Genomic DNA, 24,210 nt, shown 5'->3' with positions numbered 1-24,210 from the left:
TTGGGGCTCTGGCACAGACACTTCCCCAGTGAGTCTCGATTGTGGGCTTAGGCATCACCATCATCCCCTCCCTGGTGCTTCCTGGCTGGATGTGTACATAGTTCTGACTATGGCGGGTCACACAGTAGTTTCCCCTATGGATGGAGGCTGTATTAGACCCAGCTGTGGCCGTGTTAGGTGAGCCGGTGGGCCTTGTGTGTAATGATGTTACACGGCTGCTATCTGACAGATGTTTCCTCTCCTCCTCTCTCTTTCTTTCCCACTCTCTTTCTTTTCCTCATTCTGACGCGCTGACTAGGTCTCCCTCTCCTCCCCTGACAATCCTTCCACACCTTGCTCCTCGGTGAGACCGGAACCTTCCACTGCGGCTGACGGGGTGGGCTCCGCTTGACTCATGGTGTTATAAGAGGGGTCATGACCCGGTCGTATGACTGCTTCCTGTTGTAGTTGAAGAGGTCTTCCGAGGCCTGGGGTGATCACAGGAGATACTACATCCGGTGGTTGAGGGCCTGTCAGTAAAAGTAAAAGACATACACCAGTTGAACAGTAGCTGTTCTGGGATGAAGGGAGAGGGGGAAACAGAAAAAGTGGTGTTATTTATTGCTGTGAGGGCCAGAGGGAGATGGTGAAAAATATGAGGTCACTTCATATAGAAAAGACTGAATACATTTTTTTTTAAAACACTTTCATGAACTAACACTCACACTAGAGTCCCCACCCCTTTACTAGCTCTGACTTTGCTGATAGCTACTTTATTGAGGAACATGTACTATGACTGTGATATGTGGTTGTCCCACCTAGCCCTAACTGTATAACTGTATAATGCCCTAACTGTAAGTCCCTCGGGATAAGAGCGTCTGGAACAGAGAACTGGTGGTCATTTGGGTGTTCTGGATGAATGCCAGGAGGACTCTGATGCTTTTAAAGTTCTGATAATGCTGTTCTCACAGACTATTACCTGGAGAGCTAGTTCCATGATCACCGATGTGAACAATAGTTCATATGGGGTAGCCAGTGACAAGCCCATGATACTAGCAAAGGAGAACAAACCACTGAAGGACTCTTATATTGGGTTATGGTTTGAATATCTTAAAGTGTCACTCCAGTTACCTGGGGGAGGGGCTTTCCTCTTTTATTCTGTATTGCTCCTCTGTTGTTCCTCGAGCAAGGGGGAGGCCGATGACATCATGACTTCCCATTGGACCAACTCCTTGAAGTTTGCAGTTGTCTTAAAAACAACCCTTTTTTTTACCCTTTAGTGTGTGTACTTTACTTTATTTATACTTTGGATATCACAACATGAAAAGTAAAAAAAAAATCACTGGAGGATGTCTTTAAAGGGAAAATGCACCCACTGACTTGGCCTAGTTTTTTGGCTTGCTCAATAAATGCTGGCGGCCATGACAGAAGCCAAACTTGGGGGTGTGGTTTGATGTGGGTGTTTCTTGGGTGTGTCCTTGCCACCACCAAGACACACCCATCTGTCACCCCCCATATAATATATTGTTATATTATGTTCTGCTAATATAACAAAGCGCACCTTTCACCTTTCATTGTTATTCCCAGCCGATACAGATACTGTGCCTGTCTGCATTTTGTCTGGTAAATGGGGCTGCCTTGGTAAACATGTCAGAGTGGTCATGCCTTCCTGTGTGGTGTCCCGTATACTATAGGAGTTTCCTGATCCTGGTGCAGAGTACACAGGTTCTCCCACCCCATATTGACTGATACCATTCAATTCAATAATAAAAAAGACAATACAAGTAAAAGTTGTGTATAGTAAAACGTTAATGCCAGGTCTCTCTTCATTCAGGGACATCAGTATCAAGCCCATTTGTCAGTCTGGACTTCATCACACCATCTTGCAAGTCTCCATGTACTGACTCCATACATGTTTCTGTGAACACACAACTGTATTATTAGTAATCACCTCATGTGTTAAGTGCCAGCATCTCATGTATCTGAGAACACATACACACAATCACTGTTCTATTACCAATTGCAGTTAGGGATAGGTATAATCTGATACACAAGCAACCCATGTTGAAGTTTGAACAGGTCATCCAAAACGTAGCTAAATCTGTTCTCCTCATGTACGACCACTGGTGAGCAGACAAGAAGTGCAGCTGGAGGTGAGGTCTTTGCCGGCAGCGCCCCATTGGTAGGCATAGCAGCGTAGATCAGCTCCCCTTATCAAAAGAGACTGATCGATCACACACAAACACACTGATTACATTATCAATGGTGGTTCGATTAGCTTGGTGGAACCAACCTGATCCCTGCATTCACCTTTCTATTTCACTTCAGATGTGAAGCTAATTCTATGTTTTACAGATGTAGACTGATTGGCTCAGGAATGTATTAGATTCAGGCCGATGACGCTATCACACTATGCAACCAACTGTGACATGTTTTGCTATATCCCTGGGTTGGTTTGAGTTTGTTGCTGCTAATTTGTTCACTGTTGTAGTCAGAAATGAGTTAGCTTGTACCACAATATGTATTTTCTCCCCTAGACATGGGTTGCACCTCGGGTTGCACCTCGGAGGCTAATTTGACTGTTTCATCTAAATTACGCTAACTTAGAAATGCATGGAAATACGATGACATTGCTAAAGTATGAAAATAATTTATAGGAAACAACTTTGCCATATTATGATGTTGTCAAATTTACTTTAGAGAGATGGCAATGTTGTCATTAATGTTACTAGCAAAGTTTGTCAAAAATAGCTAGTAATGCTAATGTTAGCATGCAAAAATATAGTGGTGTCTTCAATCTTAGTTAGCTGTCTAAAGTTATACTGCATCTAAAGTCAATCTGGCGACATCACAACCATGACAAAAGGTTTTCCTACTAATTATTTACTGTCTTTTGAAATGTTATCGTGTTTCCAAGCCAAATCTGCGTTGTATTGAGTTAGGCTAATGCTATGATAGTGATAACGAGTCTTAAAATATACAAAACCAGACACATAACCAGCAGTCTAGCTACCGGTATACCCGCCACCACTGGGGACCAACGGACTCCAACTACCTATTCCGCATTATATGGTCCTTCGGCAGGGCATGCAAACTAGTTGTCTGTGCATCCTGCTGGAAGCATTAATTGCATGGTCAATCCGCATAGGGCTTTTCAGTCTAAAACATCTGTGATCTTTTGAACGCGTTGGGGGAAAAGAAACAACGGACCCCCATTCAATGAAATGAAACGAAGTGGGCAGAGGGGCCATTTGCACGTAGAGCTTGGTAAAAGGGGGAATGATTTGTTAACATAATTGTAATCCAAACCCAACATTAATTTACTTGTTGTGACACACTGAGGTTCCAAACGTATCCTATTTACACACTGTAGTCAAGTTTGACACTAGAATAAATGTTTCTGACTCATATTGGTTAGAGCGTTGGACTAGTAACCGAAAGGTTGCAAGTTCGAATCCCCGAGCTGACAAGGTACAAATCTGTCGTTCTGCCCCCTGAACAAGGCAGTTAACCCACTGTTCCTAGGCCGTCATTGAAAATAAGAATTTGTTCTTAACTGACTTGCCTAGTTAAATAAAGGTAAATATATATATATATATATATATATATATTGATGCCACATAGGCATAGGGATTAGTTGGTTTTTAGTAGAGGTTCTGAAATGTCATATTCAAACAATTGTTATTCAAACACCTTTACAACCTGATGGGAATTTAAGTTTTCTTTATCTTTCCTGTGAATGACAGTTCTGACCTACACATGGCCTACCGACAACTGCCATGCGCCGATTTAGGCTTATTTTTAAATCAGGAGCTGATGGGACAAGGATGGGGTATCAGTGTCCCCAGAGATCTTATAAATCTGAGCAGTTTACCGGACGGTAAAAATGGGCCGTTCTCCGTCTCCAAACTGCCTAATCCCAGCACTTCCTCTCCTCCGCTCCTCTCCCCCTGCCCACAATGTAATGCATTTTCTGTAACTAACAGCCGTTGTTTCCCGATTGTCACGCTCCCATCCCTTTCTCCAGGAATGTGTATGTCTGTGTGTGTGTGTGTGTGTGCAGGAGGGGAGAAGAGGAGGGGCCATTGGTCTCTGGGGCGCAGGGCTCTCTTCTAGGCTTGGAGCCATGGACACCGAGGCCAGAGTGAGAGAGAGACAGAGAGAGGGGGAGAGGGAGGGGGAGAGCGAGAGACAGGTGGGGGGAGAGAGAGAGACAGGGAGAGAGAGAGAGACAGAGGGGAGAGAAAGAGAGACAGAGAGAGGGGAAGAGAGAGAGAGAAGGGGGAGAGAGAGGGGGAGAGCGACAGGGTGAGAGAGAGAGAGAGAGGCTAGGAGCTGGCAGAGTATCTGGATAAGACATTACTTTTTACACCACAAACCTCCCCTCCTCCTCCTCCCTCCATCCCCAGCTCTGTGATGACTCTGGCAGGCATGGTGCTGTAACTGGGCCCCGTCACGCCTAGCCCCCCCTCTCTCCTGGTTGAACAACCACCTCAGCGAAAGACGAACACTCGGATGTTAAGTCCTCTCGTGCTGGCAGCGTCCGGTGCCTTTCAACAGCCTTTAGGGTGTTTAATTAAGCATGTCCCTTATCTGCCCAGAGCCTGACAGACAGAGCCTCAGGACCTGCAGGGACCACACTGTGTACAGTACTGTAGACACAACAGCACACCATGAGGACTTTCTGCAGTCAACCCTAAATACCATTCTGATGATTTGTCAGTTTCTCCCATGTGTTCCCATTATCCTCAATCATTATGTGAGCATGCTACTGTCATCATGTTTGTGTTAAAAACAGCAATTCTTTCAGATCAGTGTTTTCCAGTTTCTCTGTGCTAAAAGCTCTTGTCTTAGTGTGGTACTGGTGGCAGGGTCTCCTGTCTGTGTGGAGTGTAGTCCAGTCAGTATGTTATGTCTACAGAGGGCCTGAGCAGGCTGTCTGACCCCTCAAGAGCCCTGGTGCTTTTGGGGATCATCACAGGTCCAGGCCTCTCTGTCCCGCCAGCCCAGGGGATGGGGGTGATTCTGGGTGTACGGGGAACCCTGTGACCCTCAGCCTGGGTCGGGTGTCAGGGGCTCACACTCTGGGGAACACAACCTGACCCCCCGTCTCGTTACACATGGGGCTCCACTCCAAGGCCACGTTCAGTGCCACCACACTGCCCTGACTGTGTGTGTATGTGTGTTTGAGAGAGGGAGAGAGCGATAGAGAGGGCCGTTAATGGGAGACAAAAGCTGAGCGATGTGAGCGCAGTGGGACTAATTCCACTTTAGTTCAAGTCTAGGGGTAAATACATTGGGAATGAGTCAATGCTGGCGAGCCAAAGTGTGACTAATTGCTCAGGGTCAATAACTCCCGGACCTGATTCTGGCTGGTTTCAGACCCAAAAACACCCCGATGTGCTGGTGTGAGCATGGGAGGGCAGGCCTCTGTGTCTGGAACAAAACAGTCGAGATGAATCAATCATCGGCTCAACATTCTGTTCTGGCTCTATTGTTCACAAGCCCACTGAAAAGGATTGGTCGGTGACTCTGGGTGAAGGCGAGTGGAGTAAGGAACCATATGAAGGGAGCTACAATAGAAAACACAGCTTTTTCCTGATGGATGCCAGGGCTCAGGCAGGTCTGTGGGGGCAAGTGCTATTCAACCACAGGTGCTTGCTGCCATTTCAGCCAAGTGCTTATTTTTTATCACAAAACACTGTGTTCCTTCACAAAAAGCCAAGGCCAAAATAAGAAAATGCCAACTACTCTGCTCTACTGGGCCTGTAAAAAAGGCAAATCATTGCGAATATGTTCCATGCCTGTGAACATTTTCCATGACTGTGTTTCAGGAAGCTCTACACAGGTATGATCCGACACGGCTTACCGAATCACAATAGCCTGCTCTAACAGAAAAAAAGGACATCTGCTTTGTCTGTTCCACCCAGAAAATAACAGTGTCCAGTGCTGTTGTACCCTGGCTGAATAAAGCCTCGCCCTCTCCGTTTGTACATTTTAGTCATTTATCCAGAGCAACTTACATGAGCAATTATGGTTAAGTGCCTTGCCCAAGGGATTTTTCACCTAGTCAGCTCGGGAATTTGAACCAGCAACCTTTTGATTACTGGCCCAATGTTCTTAACCTCTAGGCTACCTGCCACCCCCTGCTACTTCTCCCCCCCCCCCCAGCGACAGTCTGAAAGGGGCTAGGAAGGGAGCGTGGCACAGTCCCTCATTAACAGTCCCAAGCCCAAACAGTGGCGTGTCGCTTGGCTAAGGTACATTTCCTCTCCAGCCAACCCAGCATCTGTTTGTGCTTGCTACTGTCCTGTGATCCCAGGCTCTCTGACACCCTGCTCGGTCAATTGTTATTTACTCACCCAGGGCAAAGAACCCCAAGGGGGGGAGAAATGCTAATGACTATTCCTCTCTCTTCAAAGTAGGCCGCTGATAGAGAAAGTGTGTGTGTGTGCGGGGGGGGGGTGAGTGTGATGACAAAATGCATCCTGGACCAACACCTCTATTGTTTGTGTGATTAGTGGAGGCAAAATGAGGTGTGAACAGAGGAAAGCCAGGTGCACTAGTGTATGTACAAGTGTTTAGTACCCCCATGTGGTCCACACTGTAGCTCAACAAGGCCTCATCATAAATGACATCATTTGGACACGCCAAAGGTTTTTACCTAACAAGTTGAATGATTAAATTACATATTGTACAACTCTCAAAGTAAATATTCTATAATTGCCATTGCATCCCAATCCCAAAAGGAGTTAACAGCTACTGTATATTACCGCGGGTTCTCTCTGTTCTGATGTCAACAACCAGGGCCAGATAGGGCCGTAGAGGAGAGGTTAGGGCCAGGGATCCAGGAGCAGAGAGTAAACAACAGTAGCTGTGGGTCTCCCTGCTGGGTTGATTAGTGGAGTGCAGTAAATAGGCCTGCCCATTGCCTAGACAGAGACAGCACATCTGGGGCTCAGCTCAACACCGCTCACCTGGGCATCTGCACTGGTTGGTACACACTTTAGATGGAGGCAGCAGCAGAACAAACATAATTTACAGTTCAGGTAAAAGACTGCACAGGATGTATCATAACCAGTGACTGAAAACAGAGAGGTAGGACTACACCTTCGGTATATGTTTACCAGCTATATTTAAAATCAGGAAAAACGAGACCAAGACCATATGCCTTTTGCTCTGTTGTTCTTCATCGTCAACCAGCCACAGATGTTGCAGCTTCTCCTGCAAATGTGTTAATGAACAAAACCCGAAGGCCCTAATGACACCTTGGGTACAGGAATCAAACAATCCCACATGCAGTAAGCTGCTCCTTCCAAAAGTGAGTATTTATCTGCACAGGCACAATGTTTGTGGCTGCGGTGGTCGTTGTTCATCACCAGACAGAAAACTCCATGGTCAACCCATGTCTGTCTATCTGTTGACCATAGTAGAGACTATATAAAATAAGACAATTTAACTGACTTTTAGGCGCAACAATACTCTGATCTCTTGATTGATACATTTTTCCATCACCAAAACTCCTGACGGATAGCTGATAGTTTCCCCGTGAGGGGCTCATGCTGAGGAAATTAAGTTGTGAGTGAATCAATGATCAGAGAAATTGAGTTTAACAAACAGAAGAATCTTGTGCTGTGTGGAACAGGGAAAGCTCTGCCTCGATTTTGAGCTGTTAACATGTTTGTGTGATTGGATTCATACTGTGTCACACAGCACCCTCTGCTGGTGAAAAGGGAGCAGTTGAAATCAGAGAAATTGAGGTTACGTATCAAGAATTCTGCATCTGTCCAATCCATTCCACAAGTACAATAGAAACTAGTATAAAATCTAAAAACTAGTATCGAATCTAGAAACATGTTGCAGACAGGAGTATATGTACCCCATATACTGGAGGTAGGCCGTTGTTCATTCTAGGACTAGGTGGAGGAGAGAAGAAACAACAACTTGGTCCGTTCAAAATGAATGTATTTAACTAGGCAAGTCAGTTAAAGAACAAATTATTATTTATAATGACGGCCTACGCCGGGCTAAACCCAGACGACTCTGGGCCAATTGTGCGCCGCTCTATGGGACTCCCAATCACGGCCGGTTGTGATTCAGCCTGGAATCAAACCAGGGTCTGTAGTGACACCTCTAGCACTGAGGTGCAGTGTCTTAGACCACTGCCCCACCCGGGAGCCTACAATAGGCATGTTTACAATAAAAGTACACTGAACAAAAATATAAAACACAAAATGCAACAATTCAACGATTTTACTGAGTTACAGTTCATAGAAGTCAGTCAATTGAAATAAATTCATTAGGCCCTAATCTACAGATTTCACATGACTGGGCAGTGCACAGCCATGGGTGGACCTGGGAGGGCATAGGCCCACTCACAGGAGAGTCAAGCCCAGCCAATTAGAACCCCACAAAAGGCCTTTATAAGACAGAAGTATATCCCGATTTCAACAGCTGTCCAGGTGGCTGGTCTCAAGATGATCCGGTAGGTGAAGAAGCAGGATGTGGTCTGCGGTTGAGGCCAGTTGGACATACTGCCAAATTCTCTAATAAAACATTGGAGGCAGCTTATGGTAGAGATATGAATATTAAATTATCTGGCAATAGCTCTGATGGACATTCCTGCAGACAGCATGCCAATTGCACACTCAAAACATCTGTAGCATTGTGGTGTGACAAAACAGTGCATTTTATTGTCCCCGACAAGGCGCACCTGTTTAATGATCATGCCGTTTAATCAGTTTCTTGATATGCCACACCTATCAGGTGGATGGATTATCTTGACAACAGGACAGGGATGTAAACAATTTTGTGCCCAAAATGAGTTTTTTGTAGGTCTGTAACATTTCTTGGATCTTATATTTAAGCTCATGAAACAACACTTTCCATGTTGCATTTTTCTTCAGTATATCTCCACTTTGCTTTGGCAACAGCTGAACAGACTCATGGTTTTGACCAGTATAATGCTCTGACATTGAAAGGCACAACTCCACTAAAATTGATTAGAACTAAGTATTATTTTTGGAATGACAATTCCAAGTTCAAGATTTGACTGAAATACACAATACGTAAATAGATAAATGTGAAATGGCCCCAAGCTCATTTGGTGGCTGTAGATCTGAAATGCCTTTTAAAAACAGTTGTAGCAAAAGCACGTACAGGTCAAGTACTCATTGAGGAGCCACGCTCAGTTCAGCCATTTCAACAATCCAGGTCTAGTCTAGCAATTAATTGAATGTATTTGGGTGAAAGCCAGAGGAGAGTGTTTAACTACTAAAAAGGTAGACAAAATGGCATTGCCACGAGCATCACCGCAGATATTGAGGAGAAAAATGCAAGACAGCCCTCATAGTTCACCATCTGCACAGGTTCGCTTCATGCCGTTCAGTGTAGTAGCCACGGGACCAAAACATCTGAGAAGTTGAGCCTCGTGATTCAACGCTCTTAGTTGTGGAAATGTACCCCATATGTTGTTTACTTTCTGGATCTTCGTCCTATCGCAGTCTACCTTTAAAAACCTTTCCAAGTAGTGCTTGATGGTCATTAATGAAACTATTACATCAAGCAAGTTTAAAGAAACAGGCCAGAAATATTTTCTCCCTCAACTTTATTACATGAAAATGTAGAGAGGTTAACGGTAAGACTTCTGGTAGCGGGCACGGGCTCCTGGTCCACCGAACTTCTTGGACTCGCAGCGACGAGGGTCAGCAACCAGCAGGGTCCTGTCGTACTGGATCAGGATGTCCTTGATCTCCTTCTTGGAGGCCTCATCCACATCTGGCGGGAAATTAACAGGTCGGATTAGTTAGTGAACCATTTTTCTTGAACGCATCAATCATGCACCCGCCATCATCCAAAAGGGAGAATATAGCAATATTGCTTCCTGCAAAAATGAGTCCAAAGTAACACTCAAAAATATTTTATCAGCAGAGGCAATATTCCATTGAAAACAAGATTATGCATTATTTCGTGTTCACAGTAAAAGTATTCTTACATTTCTGGTAGTATGCGACCAGGGCTTTGGAGATGGACTGACGAATAGCTGCAAGGAGAAGATGGCACAGCATAAGACAAACGGCCATATTCTGTCAAGTACAGTTATTTCAAATCAAGACATCAGTTTCTACTGAGAGGATCCGGCTGAACAGAAGTAGAGCAGCTTCCAGTTGTAAAAACAAGTCACCATAGATCTGTGCGACATGTCCACCACCCTTCACTCGGACTCGGATGTCAACTCCAGCAAAACGCTCCTTGCCCAGCAACAGCACTGGCTCCAGCAGCTACAACAGAGAAACTTTGTCAAGGACACACACACACAAGGTCTATATATCCTGCAGACACAACCAGACATTTAGCTAAATGAAGACCCATGTTGAACTTGGGCATAGTAAACCAACAGCAGCTCTATAAGAAGCCACGTTACACATGCATGAAACAGTTAGCAACAGTTTCCCAAGGGACAAATTCACTAGAAGGGGACTGGTCCAACACAAGGTGTCAAAATGCACCCCCCCCCCCTCACATGACCCTCCACTTGTACAGTAAAATAAATGGAACCCCCACAGAATTAGCTCTAAATAATGATTATGACAAATAATAGCAACCCTGTGTTTCTAAAAGTGGATATGGACTGCCACTTCACCATGCATGTGGCAGTCGATGCCCCAGGTCTATGGGCCAGAAGGCTGGGGGTTCCCCCGACTACCAGACAAGCTCTCTCCCTGCCCGGCACATTACACTAAGATCAGAGCCAGCAGACAGATTCAACATTTTGAAGCCATATTTATAATTATTTAAAATGGTGCCTTTGGGAAGTATTCAGACCACTTGAATTTTCCCACATTTTGTTAAGTTACAGCCTTATTCTAAAATGGATTAAATAAAATTCTCAGCAATCTACACACTATCCCATAATGACAAATTTCTGCAGCATTGAAGATCGCAAAGAACACAGTGGCCTCCATCATTCTTAAAATGGAAGACGTTTGGAATCACCAAGACTGTTCCTAGAGCTGGCCGCCTGGCCAAACTGAGCAATCGGTGGAGAAGGGCCATGGTCAGGGAGGTGATCAAGAACCTGATAGTCACTGACAGATCTAGACTTCCTCTGTGGAGATGGGAGAAACTTCCAGAAGGACAATCATCTGTGCAGCACTTCACCAATCAGGCCTTACAGTAGAGTGGCCAGACGGAAGCCACTGCTCAGTAAAAGGCACATGACAGCCCACTTAGAGTTTGCTAAAAGGCACCTAAAGACTCAGACCACGAGAAAGACGGATCTGATGAAACCAAGATTTAACTCTTTGGCCTGAATGTCAAGCGTCACGTCTGGAGGAAACCTGGCACAATCCCTGTGGCAAAGCATGGTTGTGGCAGCATCATGCTGCGGGGACGTTTTTCAGTGGCAGGGACTGGGAGACTAGTCAGGATCAAGGCAAAGATGAACGGAGCAAAATACAGAGAGATCCTTGATGAAAACCTGCTGCAGATGGCTCAGGACCTCAGACTAAGGGCAAGGTTCACATTCCAACAGGACAATGACCCTAAGCACAGCCAAGATCACGCAGGAGTGGCTTCGGGACAAGTCTCTGAATGTCCTTGATTGGCTCAGATAGGGTTCCAGTCTGGGCTCTAACTAACATCTCTGGAGACCTGAAAAAAAGCAGTGCAGCAACGTTCCCCATCTAACCTGACAGAGCTTGAGAGGGTCCGGAGAAACTCCCCAAATACAAGCTTGTAGTGTCATACCCAAGACTCAATGCTGTAATCGCTGCCAAAGTAGCTTAAACAAAGTACTGAATAAAGGGTCTGAATACTTATGTAAATGTGATATTTCGCGGTTTTATTTGATAAATTAGCAAACATGTCTAAAAAACAGTTTTTGCTTTGTCATTATGGGGTAGTGTGTTGATTGATGAGGGAAAAACAATTTACTCAACTTTAGAATAAGGCTGTAACGTAACAAAGAGGTTTGAATACTTTCCGAAGGCACTGTATACACTACAACTTTTCTACCAACAGGTTTCTGTGCCAATGTACCACACAACCAATAAAGAAAGCTTTGGGTACTTCAATATCATGGTTAACTTTCAACACCTCAATAAAGACTGCCAATCTCGACAAATAGAAAATACATCCCTCCCTACCTTGTAGGCTTAGCCAGTATAGAAGGCGTGGCAAACTGAATGGCATTAAACTTGTTTTGTAACAGATATCCCTTCCAATTCATCAATTGGCCACTGCAGTTTGGATTGATTATGTCAGTAAAAACAAAAACAAAAAAGTTAAGTGACCAGGAGTGCACAATAAAGACGGAGTTATTTCCTATTTTGTACATAAATATATAAAATTACAAATAGAGATGACAAAATGCTCAACATCTAGATGAGTGTGAGGGGGGAGTTTAAGTACAATTCTTACAAGCTTGTTAGGCTGGTAGCTTATTCTTTAGACATTTGGGGCTACTGGTGAACCATGATGTGCAGGTTTCCATCCAATAGGGTACATACAGACTAACGTGAATATTCTAAAATCTTCATAAAAACAATGCCATTTCAGAGTTTCCTTTATGAAAATGTGTAGCCGGACAACATACCACAGAAAATGTTTAATTTACCGGACATCCAAATACATTCGGATCCGACCTGGCACAGCCAGCGCCTTCAATAAACAAGGGATATTGGCCAAATGAGAAAACGGCATACCATTTTTTTAAACAAAAACTCCATTCCTTGTGTTTCAATGTGTAGCATATGCCAAACGTCATACACAATTTTTTGTATTGGTTTAAAGGCTACTTTCACAGTCCAGCTGTCAGATTTGAGCACTAAATGTATCAGGGCATTGCACACATAGGAGTCATACAACACACTGGGGTTATTCCCAAAATAAGTTTATTCCTAAAAGTTTAGGACTAACCCCAGAGGAGAGCGAGATACGCCGGTGGCATGCTGCGACACCAACGTGCATTTCTTTGTAGCAGAAGGCTACTGCATCTACAGATAGACGCAAAGGAGGCTTATTCGTTCATTTTCAAACAGATTTTATTTATTTATAAAGAATCCGATTATGGGGTAACTCTGGTAGGCCTGACAGTGTTCCTCACCTCAAGTTCACCTGTCAGTCAGTTGGCGCACCACCTTCATATCATAGGCCTGCATTAGCTAAAGCTTAATAGCCACACCATACCTTCAAACGTTGACACATTTTTATGGTATCGAAAGTCAAGCCATTGTTCATAAAGAAGATACGAGCAGAAGGGCAAAGCAGCAACAAAAAAAATCCCTTATTTTGGACAACAGTCAATTTCAATGTCTTTAAGGACTCACCTTGTACTGGAGAGTGGCTGGCTCAATCATCTCGAGGGGTCTGCCATTCACCTTGATGAGGCCATTCCCCCTCTTGCAGTGAGCAACAGCGGTGGCTGTTTTCTGCAAAGAGATGTGTAACCTTTATTTAACAAGTCAGTTAAGGACAAATTCTTATTTTCAATGACGGCCTACCGGGGAACAGTGGGTTAACTGCCTTGTTATGGGCAGAACAACATATTTTTACCTTGTCAGCTCAGGGATTCGACCCAGCAACCTTTCAGATACTGTCTCAACACTAACCACTAGGCTATCCGCCCCACCATAATATACAGTAATTACATGTGCACTTATCTATGAAGCAGGGGTGGCCAAACAGAGATAGTCCTTAACGTTAAGATTGCAAATAAAATGTTTTACACCCCCAAAAAAGGTATTCAGGTGGTTGCTGATCAACAGTACTATTATAAGAAACACTAGTTAGCCAGCCAATGTATTAACCAAACACTGAGGTACATCATGAGGGATGAGTGGACCAAGTCATGGCAACTCGCTAGCTACATTACAATCAGTTAAAGACTATGTCATAAAAATAAACACGACTCTAGTTAACTAATGCAGTATCGTGGCATAATAAAATCAGCGAACAAACGTTAACTACCTCACTACACCAAACAATTGGCGTTGATTTAGCTGGACAACATGCTTTCCGGCATAAAATTGCCTAACTGATTGACGTAACGTAGCTAGCAGGCCGCAACATTTGGAGCCATTCATATCAACATGCCACTGGCTGCAATCAAGGCACATTTAGACGTTTGACAATAAAGTTGTCAAATTGACGGTCACTTACATTTCCAAATGTAAATGAGTAATTTAGGGGGGACAAATACACATTTCTGGCCTGTTTGGCTAACATGGCTGAACTAGCTAGCTAGCTAGCTAACGTCATTTAGTCGGCTAGCGTTAGATTGTTGGCTCAACACACGTGGAATAAATTCATATAGTTTACTCACTTTGCGTCCGAAAACCTGGACAGATTGCAGAGGACCTTTGGCCGGCATGTTTCTGAAACAATTAAATCACAATGATTACCTTCAAAAAGTAATTAATAGATCATATTTTTGCATTTGTAACTGAGCTCAAGCAGGAACATACCGACTTCAGCTTTAGTGCCGTACGAAAAGACCGAAAGGGGGTTTCAAACACCGAAAATCAGGGGCAGTAGCACGACAGTTTATGGCTTTGCAATGCATTTACGACAATTGCAAGCAGAGAGAAAGAGCCGATAATCTGGTCTGAAACTTTTCTCCACAACTCATGTTTATTTTGTTGCAACATATAATCAGGTATCAGTATATACACATGTTTAATTCAGTCATAATGTCTTTACATTTTGGCAAAATTATATTCATGGCCCAATTAATTAAACATGGTCTGAATGAATTATGACTGAATTCAGACCATGTTTAATTAATTCAGTCTAATTAATTCAGACCATGTTTAGTTAATTATATTTAATATTTAAAATGCTGTGGTGCGGAAAGTGGGAAACCAGAGTTAATCTACAATTTCTTTCATCCTGTGCAAAAATATTTATGTCCAGAAGAGGTCACTGTACGAACACGTTTTTCACAGAGGATGAAAGAAATTGTAGATTAACTGGTTTCCCACTTTCCGCACCACAGAGGCGCTGCATTTTAAACACACCCTCCTCCATTTACCCTCGCCGTATGCCCTTTGGGGAATCCCCGTGGCCATCTTTGCCGTCCAAACAATTAGCCAAGCAAGGTAAATTGGCAACGTAAAGCCCTAATTTGTGATCATACAATTCCGTTCACTCTGGACGCTGAAACGCCCCATAATTCAATTCAAGATGATTTCTTAGCGGATGTACAAAGTCAGCCAAAACTTAAAACCAACATCAATATGGAGAAGTCAACATACAAGTGTAAGTAAAAATGAATGTAAATAAATTAGAAATGTTGCTACTAATGAACGAGGGCACAAACACGTATCGTAAAAGTAATTGTTTTTGTTTGGTTAGCTTTTGATAACTATCTAGCGCATACAACTTTCCCTGACGTCACACTTTTACATAGTAATTTTCGATTTCTCATTGTCGGATGCCTAGCATGCGTTGCCTTCCAGCCAAGATATGAAATGCAATCAAATGACTGTAGCGCATATAAAACACACACACACACACAACAGCTCCAGGTGGTTCCATGATCACTGGAAACAACCGTGGGACGAACGAGTGGCACATTTCCGTGCAAGGGCGGTCAACTCAAATTAATTTGAGGACTGAGGGGAGAGTGTGTTTGTGTTTGGAACGCAGAAGGGTTTCCCAAAAGGATCAAGTTTCTCATTAGAGCATGGTTAAATCTCCGACCTTTTTCCCAAAACCATTGCACTTAAAAGCTCTTAATCTAACGCCTGGCACATAACACTTGTAGAAAAGGTAACGTTAAGTGCTTTTTTATGGCCTAAAAATAAAAGTACATGATTTGTGACCACGGATAACTTGAAAAAAGTTGACTAGAAATAAAAAAAAATTGCCAATGTTTTTGCAACTGATCCAAACAGGCATGTAAAAAGACATGATTCAAATGAATAGGTTATAGGCCAGTGGGGAGATGGACTTGCTGAGCTCCAAACCCCCCAGAATAAACTTCAATAGTAACTAAACATGTCGAGATACGAAGTCAACATCGAGATACTAACTCGAAATTTAGAGAAAGTGTCACATGCATATAGGATCTTAATTTGTAGCATTAGGTTAGCTAGCTAACATTGCCATTAAATCGTATACAAGCTGATCGGGGATTTCTAGATGGCCACGTTGCAGAGTTTAGCAGTTTGGCCGCCGGCAAATATGTGGCGAACTGGCATTTGGTATAAACCTTTTGATTGTTTCAATAAAAAAGACAAAAGCGTTAACTAGATATTTAAATTGATTTACATATTTCGAAATTTCAACTTGGTATCAAACCTTTTAGACATGATCGACATAACTTTTTTGTCGGGAATGGGCATCCATATTCCTAGTTGATGACCAAACATTTCTGTAAAAAAAAAAAACATTTATAAAGTCAAAAGGCAGAACAGTACGAAGACAGGCAAACTGCTTCTCCAATAGAAATACCCACCGCCACCTGAAATCCACGATCATGGCAATGTTGGCTTGCTAAGCTAATGCGCAGAAACACATCAGGTGTTGCGTTTCTCGTGCCGAACTGTCGTCAAATCAAAGGCACTCCTTCAATATAAAGTTGTTGTTGACGAAAACGTGTCAGTTTGATACTTTCATGGGGTTGTAGTAATAACATGTTAAACTACTGGCTCGAATATAGGTTGTGTTTTTAAAAAATTTTTCAAAGTTTGAAAAACTAAAGGGAGAATGTTTAACTTCCCAAACCCGGCCTGCTTGGCAAGCATTCCCAGAAGTCTAGAGACGTTACGCCTCGGTTTAGAAACTCTGTGATAAAGCCTTGCGTTTTGTTTCGTGATGTTGGGGGTAGGTGCACTTGATTATGTGGCCTTATCGCCGGGAAGGCAAAAATGGTCGCATTTTGAACCATTTCATGTGTCTGAAGGTAGTACTCCGCCTACCTGGCAGCCCAGAGATCAAATCAAGAGCATCTATAGTTCTACCGCTGGCCAATTAGATAGATCAGATCACGGTGTCTGCTCAGTTTCCTCGAGCCACAGACGGTAAAAAGAAGCCTCGAACACATAGCATCAGTGATACTTGACATTTTAAAAACTGTTAAAACTGACCAGAGAGAGACTCAAAGAATACAGCAAAGAGCTGCTGTTTTTATGAGTAAATTCATGTTTAAATTGTTATTCCTAACTGTCAACACTTTGTTCAACACTTATGAGCCATAAAATGTGCGTTCTCCCTACTTCCTCTTGCTTACAACCAGCACTTCAGCTACAATGAATGAGTATAGCAAAGTGTTTCCATAAGCTTGTATTGTTATTATTAGTGGCTTGTCTTTTTTAATATCGAGAACTATTTAACTTTCTCTGGTCATAGGATTAACAGCATTAATTGGTGCATGAGGCAGAAATAATGCAGTACAACTTGAGTTTTGCCATTAGCTGGAAGACTGTCCCTTTTTCTCAGCAGAGAGAGAGAGAGAGGAGGGACTGTGAGTTGGGTGAGAGGAAGCCTCACCGCTGCTCCCTCCCCTCAGACAGTCCATCAGATGCAGGCCATCAGTCCAGTAAAAAAATATTGAGTACCAGTCAAAAGTTTGAACACACCTACTCATTCAAGGGTTTTTCTTTATTTGTACTATTTTCTACATTGTAGAATAATAGTGAAGACATCAACACTATGAAATAACACATATGGAATCATGTAGTAATCAAACAAGTGTTAAACAAATAAAAAATATTTTATATTCTTCAAAGTAGCCACCCTTTGCCTTGATGATAGCTTTCAATACTCTTGGCATTATCTCAACCAGCTTCACCTGGAATGCTTTCCCAACAGTCTTGAAGGAGTTCCCACATATGCTGAGCACTTGTTGGCTGCTTTTCCTTCACTCTGCGGTCCAACTCATCCCAAAGCATCTCAATTGGGTTGAGGTCAGGTGATTGTGGAGGCCAGGTCATCTGATGCAGCACTCCATCACTCTCCTTCTTGGTCAAATAGCCCTTGCACAGGCTGGAGGTGTCTTGGGTCATTGCCCTGTTGAAAAACAAATGATAGTCCCACTAAGCGCATACCAGATGGGATGGCATATCGCTGCAGAATGCTGTGTGCCTTTAATTCTAAATAAATCACTGACAGTGACACCAGCAAAGCAACCCCCACACCATCACACCATCTCCTCTATGCTTCACTGTGGGAACCACACATGCAGAGATCATCCGTTCACCTACTCTGCGTCTCACAAAGACACAGCGGTTGGAACCAAAAATCTCACATTTGGACTCGTCAGACCAAAGGACAGATTCCCACCGGTCTAATGTCCATTGCTTGTGTTTCTTGGCCCAAGCAAGTCTCTTCCTCTTATTGGTGCACTTTAGTAGTAGTTTCTTTGCAGCAAATCAACCATTAAGGCCTCATTCACGCAGTCTCCTCTGAACAGTTGATGTTGAGATGTGTCTGTTACTTGAACTCTGTGAAGCATTTATTTGGGCTGCAATCTGAGGTGCAGTTAACTCTAAGGAACTTATCCTCTGGTTCTCTTCTGTTTACCACTCCTAACTTTTCACAACACAACTGATTGACTCAGACACATTAAGAAGGAAAGAAATTCCACAAATGTAACTTTTAACAAGGCACACCTGTTAATTGAAATGCATTCCAGGTGACTACCTCATGAAGCTGGTTGAGAGAATGCCAAACGTGTGCAAAGCTATCATCAAGGCAAAGGCTGGGTACTTTGAAGAATCTCAAATATAAAATCTGTTTTGATTTGTTTGACACATTTTTGGTTACTACATGATTCCATATGTGTTATTTCATAGTTTTGATGTCTTCAGTATTATTCTACAATGTAGAAAAAATAAAGAAAAACCCTTGAATGAGTGGGTGTGTCCAAACTTTTGACTGGTACTGTATATATTATGTTCATTCAACTGTGCCTCACAAGTAATACAACAAATTATCTATCAGGGTTCGTACAGTCATGAAATTCCTGGAAAAGTAATGGAATTTTAAAATGTTTTTTTACAACCCTGGAAAAGTTTTGCAAAATGATAATAGTCATGGAAATTAATTTAATAATTTCTGTTAATGTAATTTATTTAAGCACAGTTTAAATATTTTATCAATCAAATACAAATCTACATATCGGAATTACACTTTAGCACAGGGATCATCAACTATACTGAACAAAATATAAATGCAACATGTAAAGTGTTGGTCACATGTTTCATGAGTTGACATAAAATAACCCAGAAATTGTTCATACGCACAAAAAACTGATTTCTCTCAAATGTTGTGGACAAATTTGTTTACATCCTTGTTAGTGAGCATTTCTCCTTTTCCAAGATAATCCATCCACCTGACAGATGTGGCGTGGCATATCAAGAAGCTGATTAAACAGCATGATCATTACACAGGTGCGCCTTGTGCTGGGGGACAATAAAAGGCCACTCTAAAATGCGCAGTGCTGTCTCACAACACCATGCCAAAGATGTCTCAAGTTTTGAGGGAAAGTGCAATTGGCATGCTGACTGCAGGAATTTCCAACAGGATCTTGAGCTGACTGCAGTTCGGCATCATGACCGACATCAGTGGGCAAACGCTGCATGATGCAAAGGGGTGGTCACCAAATACTGACTGGTTTTCTGATCCACGCCCTACTTCTTTTTTAAGGTATCTGTGACCAACAGATGCATATCTGTATTCCCAGTCATGTGAAATCCATAGATTAGTGCCTAATGAATTTATTTCAAATGACTAATTTCCTTATATGAACTGTAACTCATTAAATTCTTTGAAATTGTTGCACATTGCTTTTGTATTTTTGTTCAGTGTAAATTCATATACGGACAATTTTTTTCTTGAGTGGATGGTCGCGTGTCCAGAACATAATTACAAATCATTTGTAGACTGCAAATTGACCGCAAGAATCCCAAACAGATATCATATTTGGCTAAAACCTAATAATTTCAAACTTGCAACTTGCTTACAAAAAAACAAACTTAGGGGCCAAATAAAACCACCGCCAGTTGGGGAACCCTGTAGTAGACCAATAGCCACGGCTCTGACCGAAGGCAAAATATAGGCTAACAGCAATGGTGAGCGGAAGTTCCAGAACTTTATTAAATCTTCTCCCAGTAGACCTTATGGAGAGATTGGCCATTTGGCATTTTGGGCAAATGCCAGATGAGCTGGTCCATTTGTAGCCCAGTAGGCCTGACAAACTTGTTTTTGTGTGCAGATTAATATATTAGTTTGATTAAAATGTTTACATGCTTTGCAAGAAGAACGATTTCCTTAATAATCCTGTTTACATGGACACATCTGAAATCAGGCTGCCTGATGGGGCTTTGATAAATGCTGAAAATCATCTGCAATCAAAATAAAGATTCTATCACAGCGACCATGTTCTTTTTGGGAAGGTTATTTCATTCTGAGTTTGGACATAAAGTTTGAATGTGAAAACAATTTCTAAGATGCATCATTTTAGGTTTTTCAGAACTGACTTCACTCGCGCAAAAGAGGTTAGCTGGTGCTAGCACATGCGCAGATCCAATGCACTGCTAGAACTCCGATTTAAGGTGTTTACATGTCCTAATAATTAGAAAGATTGCACAGAAATCTAGGCGTGTGCTAACTTCGATTATGACCCAATGCTGAATCAAGATAATCAGAGTAATGATAAACTCGGCCCATTGCCGTAATCAGTTTAACATTGAATTATTAGTCTGCATGTTATCATTTTCAGTATCTAGCTAATAATGGGGGCCTCAAGGAAAAAAATGTGTAGGGGTGGTTTCTTGTCCCATTCCGCCCCTGGACCCATGTTTAGGTTACTGGTGTTGTAATCTTGGTCTACATCTAATCTTGTAATCTTGGTCTACATCTCAGGCTCGTTTCATTCTAATTTTGCTTATGCATAGGCCTAAACTTTGCCCCACCCCCAGATTAGATTGTCTACTTGAAGTTAGCCTACCAATGAAGAATCAAACATATTTCTCATGCTGACTCAGACTGGAGTTGGTGAGTGTAGGAGCGATGGAAAGCAAACCCATAACATTTGTTCTCCACAATATCAAGAAGAGTCTGAGAATTTGCTCTCTTATGCATCTTGTTAATATTCCTTTAGGTATCAGAGTCATCTCTTACAATGGCTGCCCAACAGTGACTCAGGGACAACACGCAGACTTGACCTGTGAGCTCATAGAGACAGACGAGCTTATCCAGATCTCATGGCAGAAGAGTACCAGGGGTTACCGTGCCAACCACAACTTCTTCCTCATCACTCTTACCTATGGTCCATCACATGTCAAAGGGCGGGGGGACAGGGTGGACTTCATTGGGAACACCACAGCACTGGTGGGCTCTGTCCGACTGGGGGATGTGTCCCTGACTGAGGGCGTCTACACCTGCATCTTCACTGTGTTCGCCAGTGGGCCATACAAGACAAAGATCCACCTCACTGTCCAAAGTAAGAGGTTATTTATGATGTATTTCCCCAATGGAATGAATTGTTTGATACAATTATGTTAAGGGTGTTCCTTTACCTGCTTTCAAAGGGTTAGGTTTTAAAGTATATATAAAGACATACATTCATATTAAGTCAATGTGTTTATTGTGTTTTTTTAACAATAGTTCCTGCTGTGATTTCAGTTGCTGTCGAGACTCTTCCCGTGGATGCTGAGGGGCAGGAGAGCATCTTGGCCACATGCACAGCGGCTACCGCCAAGCCCCCTGCGGTACAGTGGAGTACGGCCAGTGCAAGACAACCACTGAGTCTGATAACCTCAACCAACACTACACTGAACCCAGACGACACCGCCACGGTGAGGGGCCACCTGAAGGGAGAGCCCTCCAGAGTCATGCACCAACAGGAGGTTCAGTGCCTGGTGAACCACACCACTCTGAGCCAGCAGAAGGCTGTTCCCTACGAGCTAGATGTACACTGTGAGTATTCTGAATGACAACAGCCACAGTGTTTCTACTCCATATTAGACACAACAGTAACAGCACAGAAATAATGTGGTGCAACTTTGTGCCTATTCTACAGACCTTCCAAATTCGGTCAAAATCATCATTCATGAGAGCGCACCCCAGGCACCTGCGTTTCAGTGTTTAGTAGACGCCAATCCCCCTCCAACAGAGTTCACATGGAAGAGGTCAGTTGTTCAGTTTTTCATTTCCCCCAACTCATTTTCTAAGGATCAGTGTCTACATCTATGTTTTGCTATGTGTCTACATTTGTCTTAGACTGAATAGATCAAATCTCAGTGAGACTGGGGCCTTGTTGGAGTTAGTGAAGGTGGGCCCTGACTTCAGTGGTCTGTACAGCTGTGAGGTGTCCAACCCATACGGAGCAGCATCTGGTTTCCTGTAGTTGCATGAAGGTAATGACGTATGTAACTTAGCCGTATTGACATTTAATTCATTTATTTGAAGCATACATTCTGCAGAACTTGAACGTACACTGCCTGTACAAAACATTAGGAACACCTCCCTAATATTGAGTTGCACCCCCCTTTGCCCTCAGAACAGCCTCAATTCGTCGGGGCATGGACTCTACATAAAGCGTTCCACACGGATGCTGGCCCATGTTGACTCCAGTGCTTCCCAAAGTTGTGTCAAGTTGGCTGGATGTCCTTTGGGTGGTGGACCATTCTTAGCGCACATGGGAAACTGTTGAGCATGAAAAACCCAGCAGCGTTGCAGATCTTGACACACTCAAACCGGTGCACCTGGCACCTACTACCGTATCCCGTTTTAAAGGCACTTACATATTTTGTCTTGTCCATTCACCCTCTGAATGGCACACATACACAATCCATGTCCCAATTGACTCAAGGCTTGAAAATCCATCTTTAACCTGTCTCCTTCCCTTCATATACACTGATTTAAGTGGATTTAAGAAGTGACATCAATAAGGGATCATAGCTTTCACCTGGTTAGTCTGTCATGGAAAGAGCAGGTGTTCCTAATGTTTTGTACACTCAGTGTATATCTCCAGCTCTGTTTTCAACACAAAATGATGTACCATTATTGTTACTTATAATATTTAAGAAAGGTTAGATTGTTGGAAAGTAAAGGTTGTGTTTTTCCTATTTGCAGTTGATTAGCACTCCATTGCACCAGTAGCCTTGTGGGTTTTCCTCCCCATCCTCCTCTGCATTGGAGCTGTATCTCTCTGGACGTTATTTTCCTGAGAGAGAGGTAGCATTGTACAACTTCAGGACAAACAGTGTACACACACCTTTATTGACAAGTATCATTATGTTCTACTGCTGTGTCTAAAATTATATTTACAGTGCCTTCAGAAAGTATTCACACCTCTTGACTTGTTCCACATTTTGTTGTTACAGCCCGAATTCAAAATTGATTAAATTTAGCTTCTTTTTTTTTAAGCAGAAACTGAATATCCCTTTAAAGCTGGTCATTAATTACACTTTGGATGGTGTATCAATACACCCAGCCGCTACAAAGGTACAGGCGTGCTTCCTAACTCAGTTGCCGTAGAGGAAGGACACCGCTCCGGGATTTCACAATGAGGCCAATGGTGACTTTAAAACAGTTACAGAGTTAAATGGCTGTGATAGGAGAAAATTGAGGAAGGATAACAACATTGTAGTTAATCCACAATACTAACCTAGTTGATGGAGTGAAAAGAAGAAATCCTGTACATAATAAAAATATTCCAAAACATGCATCCTGTTTGCAACAAGGCACTAAAGTAGTACTGCAAGAAATGTGCAATGGAATTACATTTTTGTCCTGAATACAAAGTGTTATGTTTTGGGCAAATCCAATACAACACATTACTGAGTATCACTTTCCATATTTAAAAGCATAGTGTTGGCTGCATCATGTTATGGGTATGCTTGTAATTGTTAAGGACTGGGGAGTTTTTCAGGATAAAAAAGAAACAGAATAGAGCTAAGCACAGACACAATCCTAATGGGAAACCTGGTTCAGTCTGCTTTCCACCAGACACTTGGAGATGAATTCACCTTTCAGCAGGACAATAACCTAAAATACAAATCTACACTGGAGTTGATTATCAAGACGACAGTGAATGTTCCCGAGTAGCCAAGTTAGTTTTGACTTAAATATACTTGAAAATCTATGGCAAGACCTGAAAATGGTTGTCTAGCAGTCATCAACAGCAGCCAATTTGACAGATCTTGAAGAATTTTGAAAAGAATTATGGGAAAATGAACCCAAAAAGACTCAGACGTGTGAATACTTACATAAATGAGATAT

The 24,210-nt window shown here is 42.7% G+C and overlaps 2 protein-coding genes across 2 annotated transcripts; one reads left to right on the top strand and one right to left on the bottom strand.

The window, feature by feature from the left end:
• Positions 1-9,569: 9,569 nt before the first annotated feature.
• Positions 9,570-14,547, bottom strand: rps16 (ribosomal protein S16). The gene is made up of 6 exons (XM_014153439.3): positions 14,445-14,547; positions 14,303-14,354; positions 13,308-13,409; positions 10,163-10,259; positions 9,974-10,021; positions 9,570-9,756 (listed from the first exon to the last, which is right to left on the bottom strand). The coding sequence occupies exons 2-6, from the start codon at positions 14,348-14,350 to the stop codon at positions 9,611-9,613; spliced, it is 441 nt and encodes a 146-aa protein (XP_014008914.1). The 5' UTR covers positions 14,351-14,354; positions 14,445-14,547; the 3' UTR covers positions 9,570-9,610.
• A 394-nt stretch (positions 14,548-14,941) lies between these two features.
• Positions 14,942-22,333, top strand: LOC106576323 (nectin-1). Its single transcript, XM_014153438.3, has 5 exons — positions 14,942-15,237; positions 21,086-21,427; positions 21,610-21,903; positions 22,007-22,115; positions 22,207-22,333. Exons 1-5 carry the CDS (start codon positions 15,216-15,218, stop codon positions 22,331-22,333), a joined length of 894 nt encoding a protein of 297 aa, XP_014008913.3. The 5' UTR covers positions 14,942-15,215.
• The last annotated feature ends 1,877 nt before the right edge of the window (positions 22,334-24,210 follow it).

The sequence above is a fragment of the Salmo salar genome, chromosome 17, assembly GCF_965601325.2.
Source record: "Salmo salar chromosome 17, fSalSal1, whole genome shotgun sequence".
Taxonomy (NCBI): domain Eukaryota; kingdom Metazoa; phylum Chordata; class Actinopteri; order Salmoniformes; family Salmonidae; genus Salmo; species Salmo salar.
This window is presented reverse-complemented; position numbering and strand designations above follow the sequence as displayed.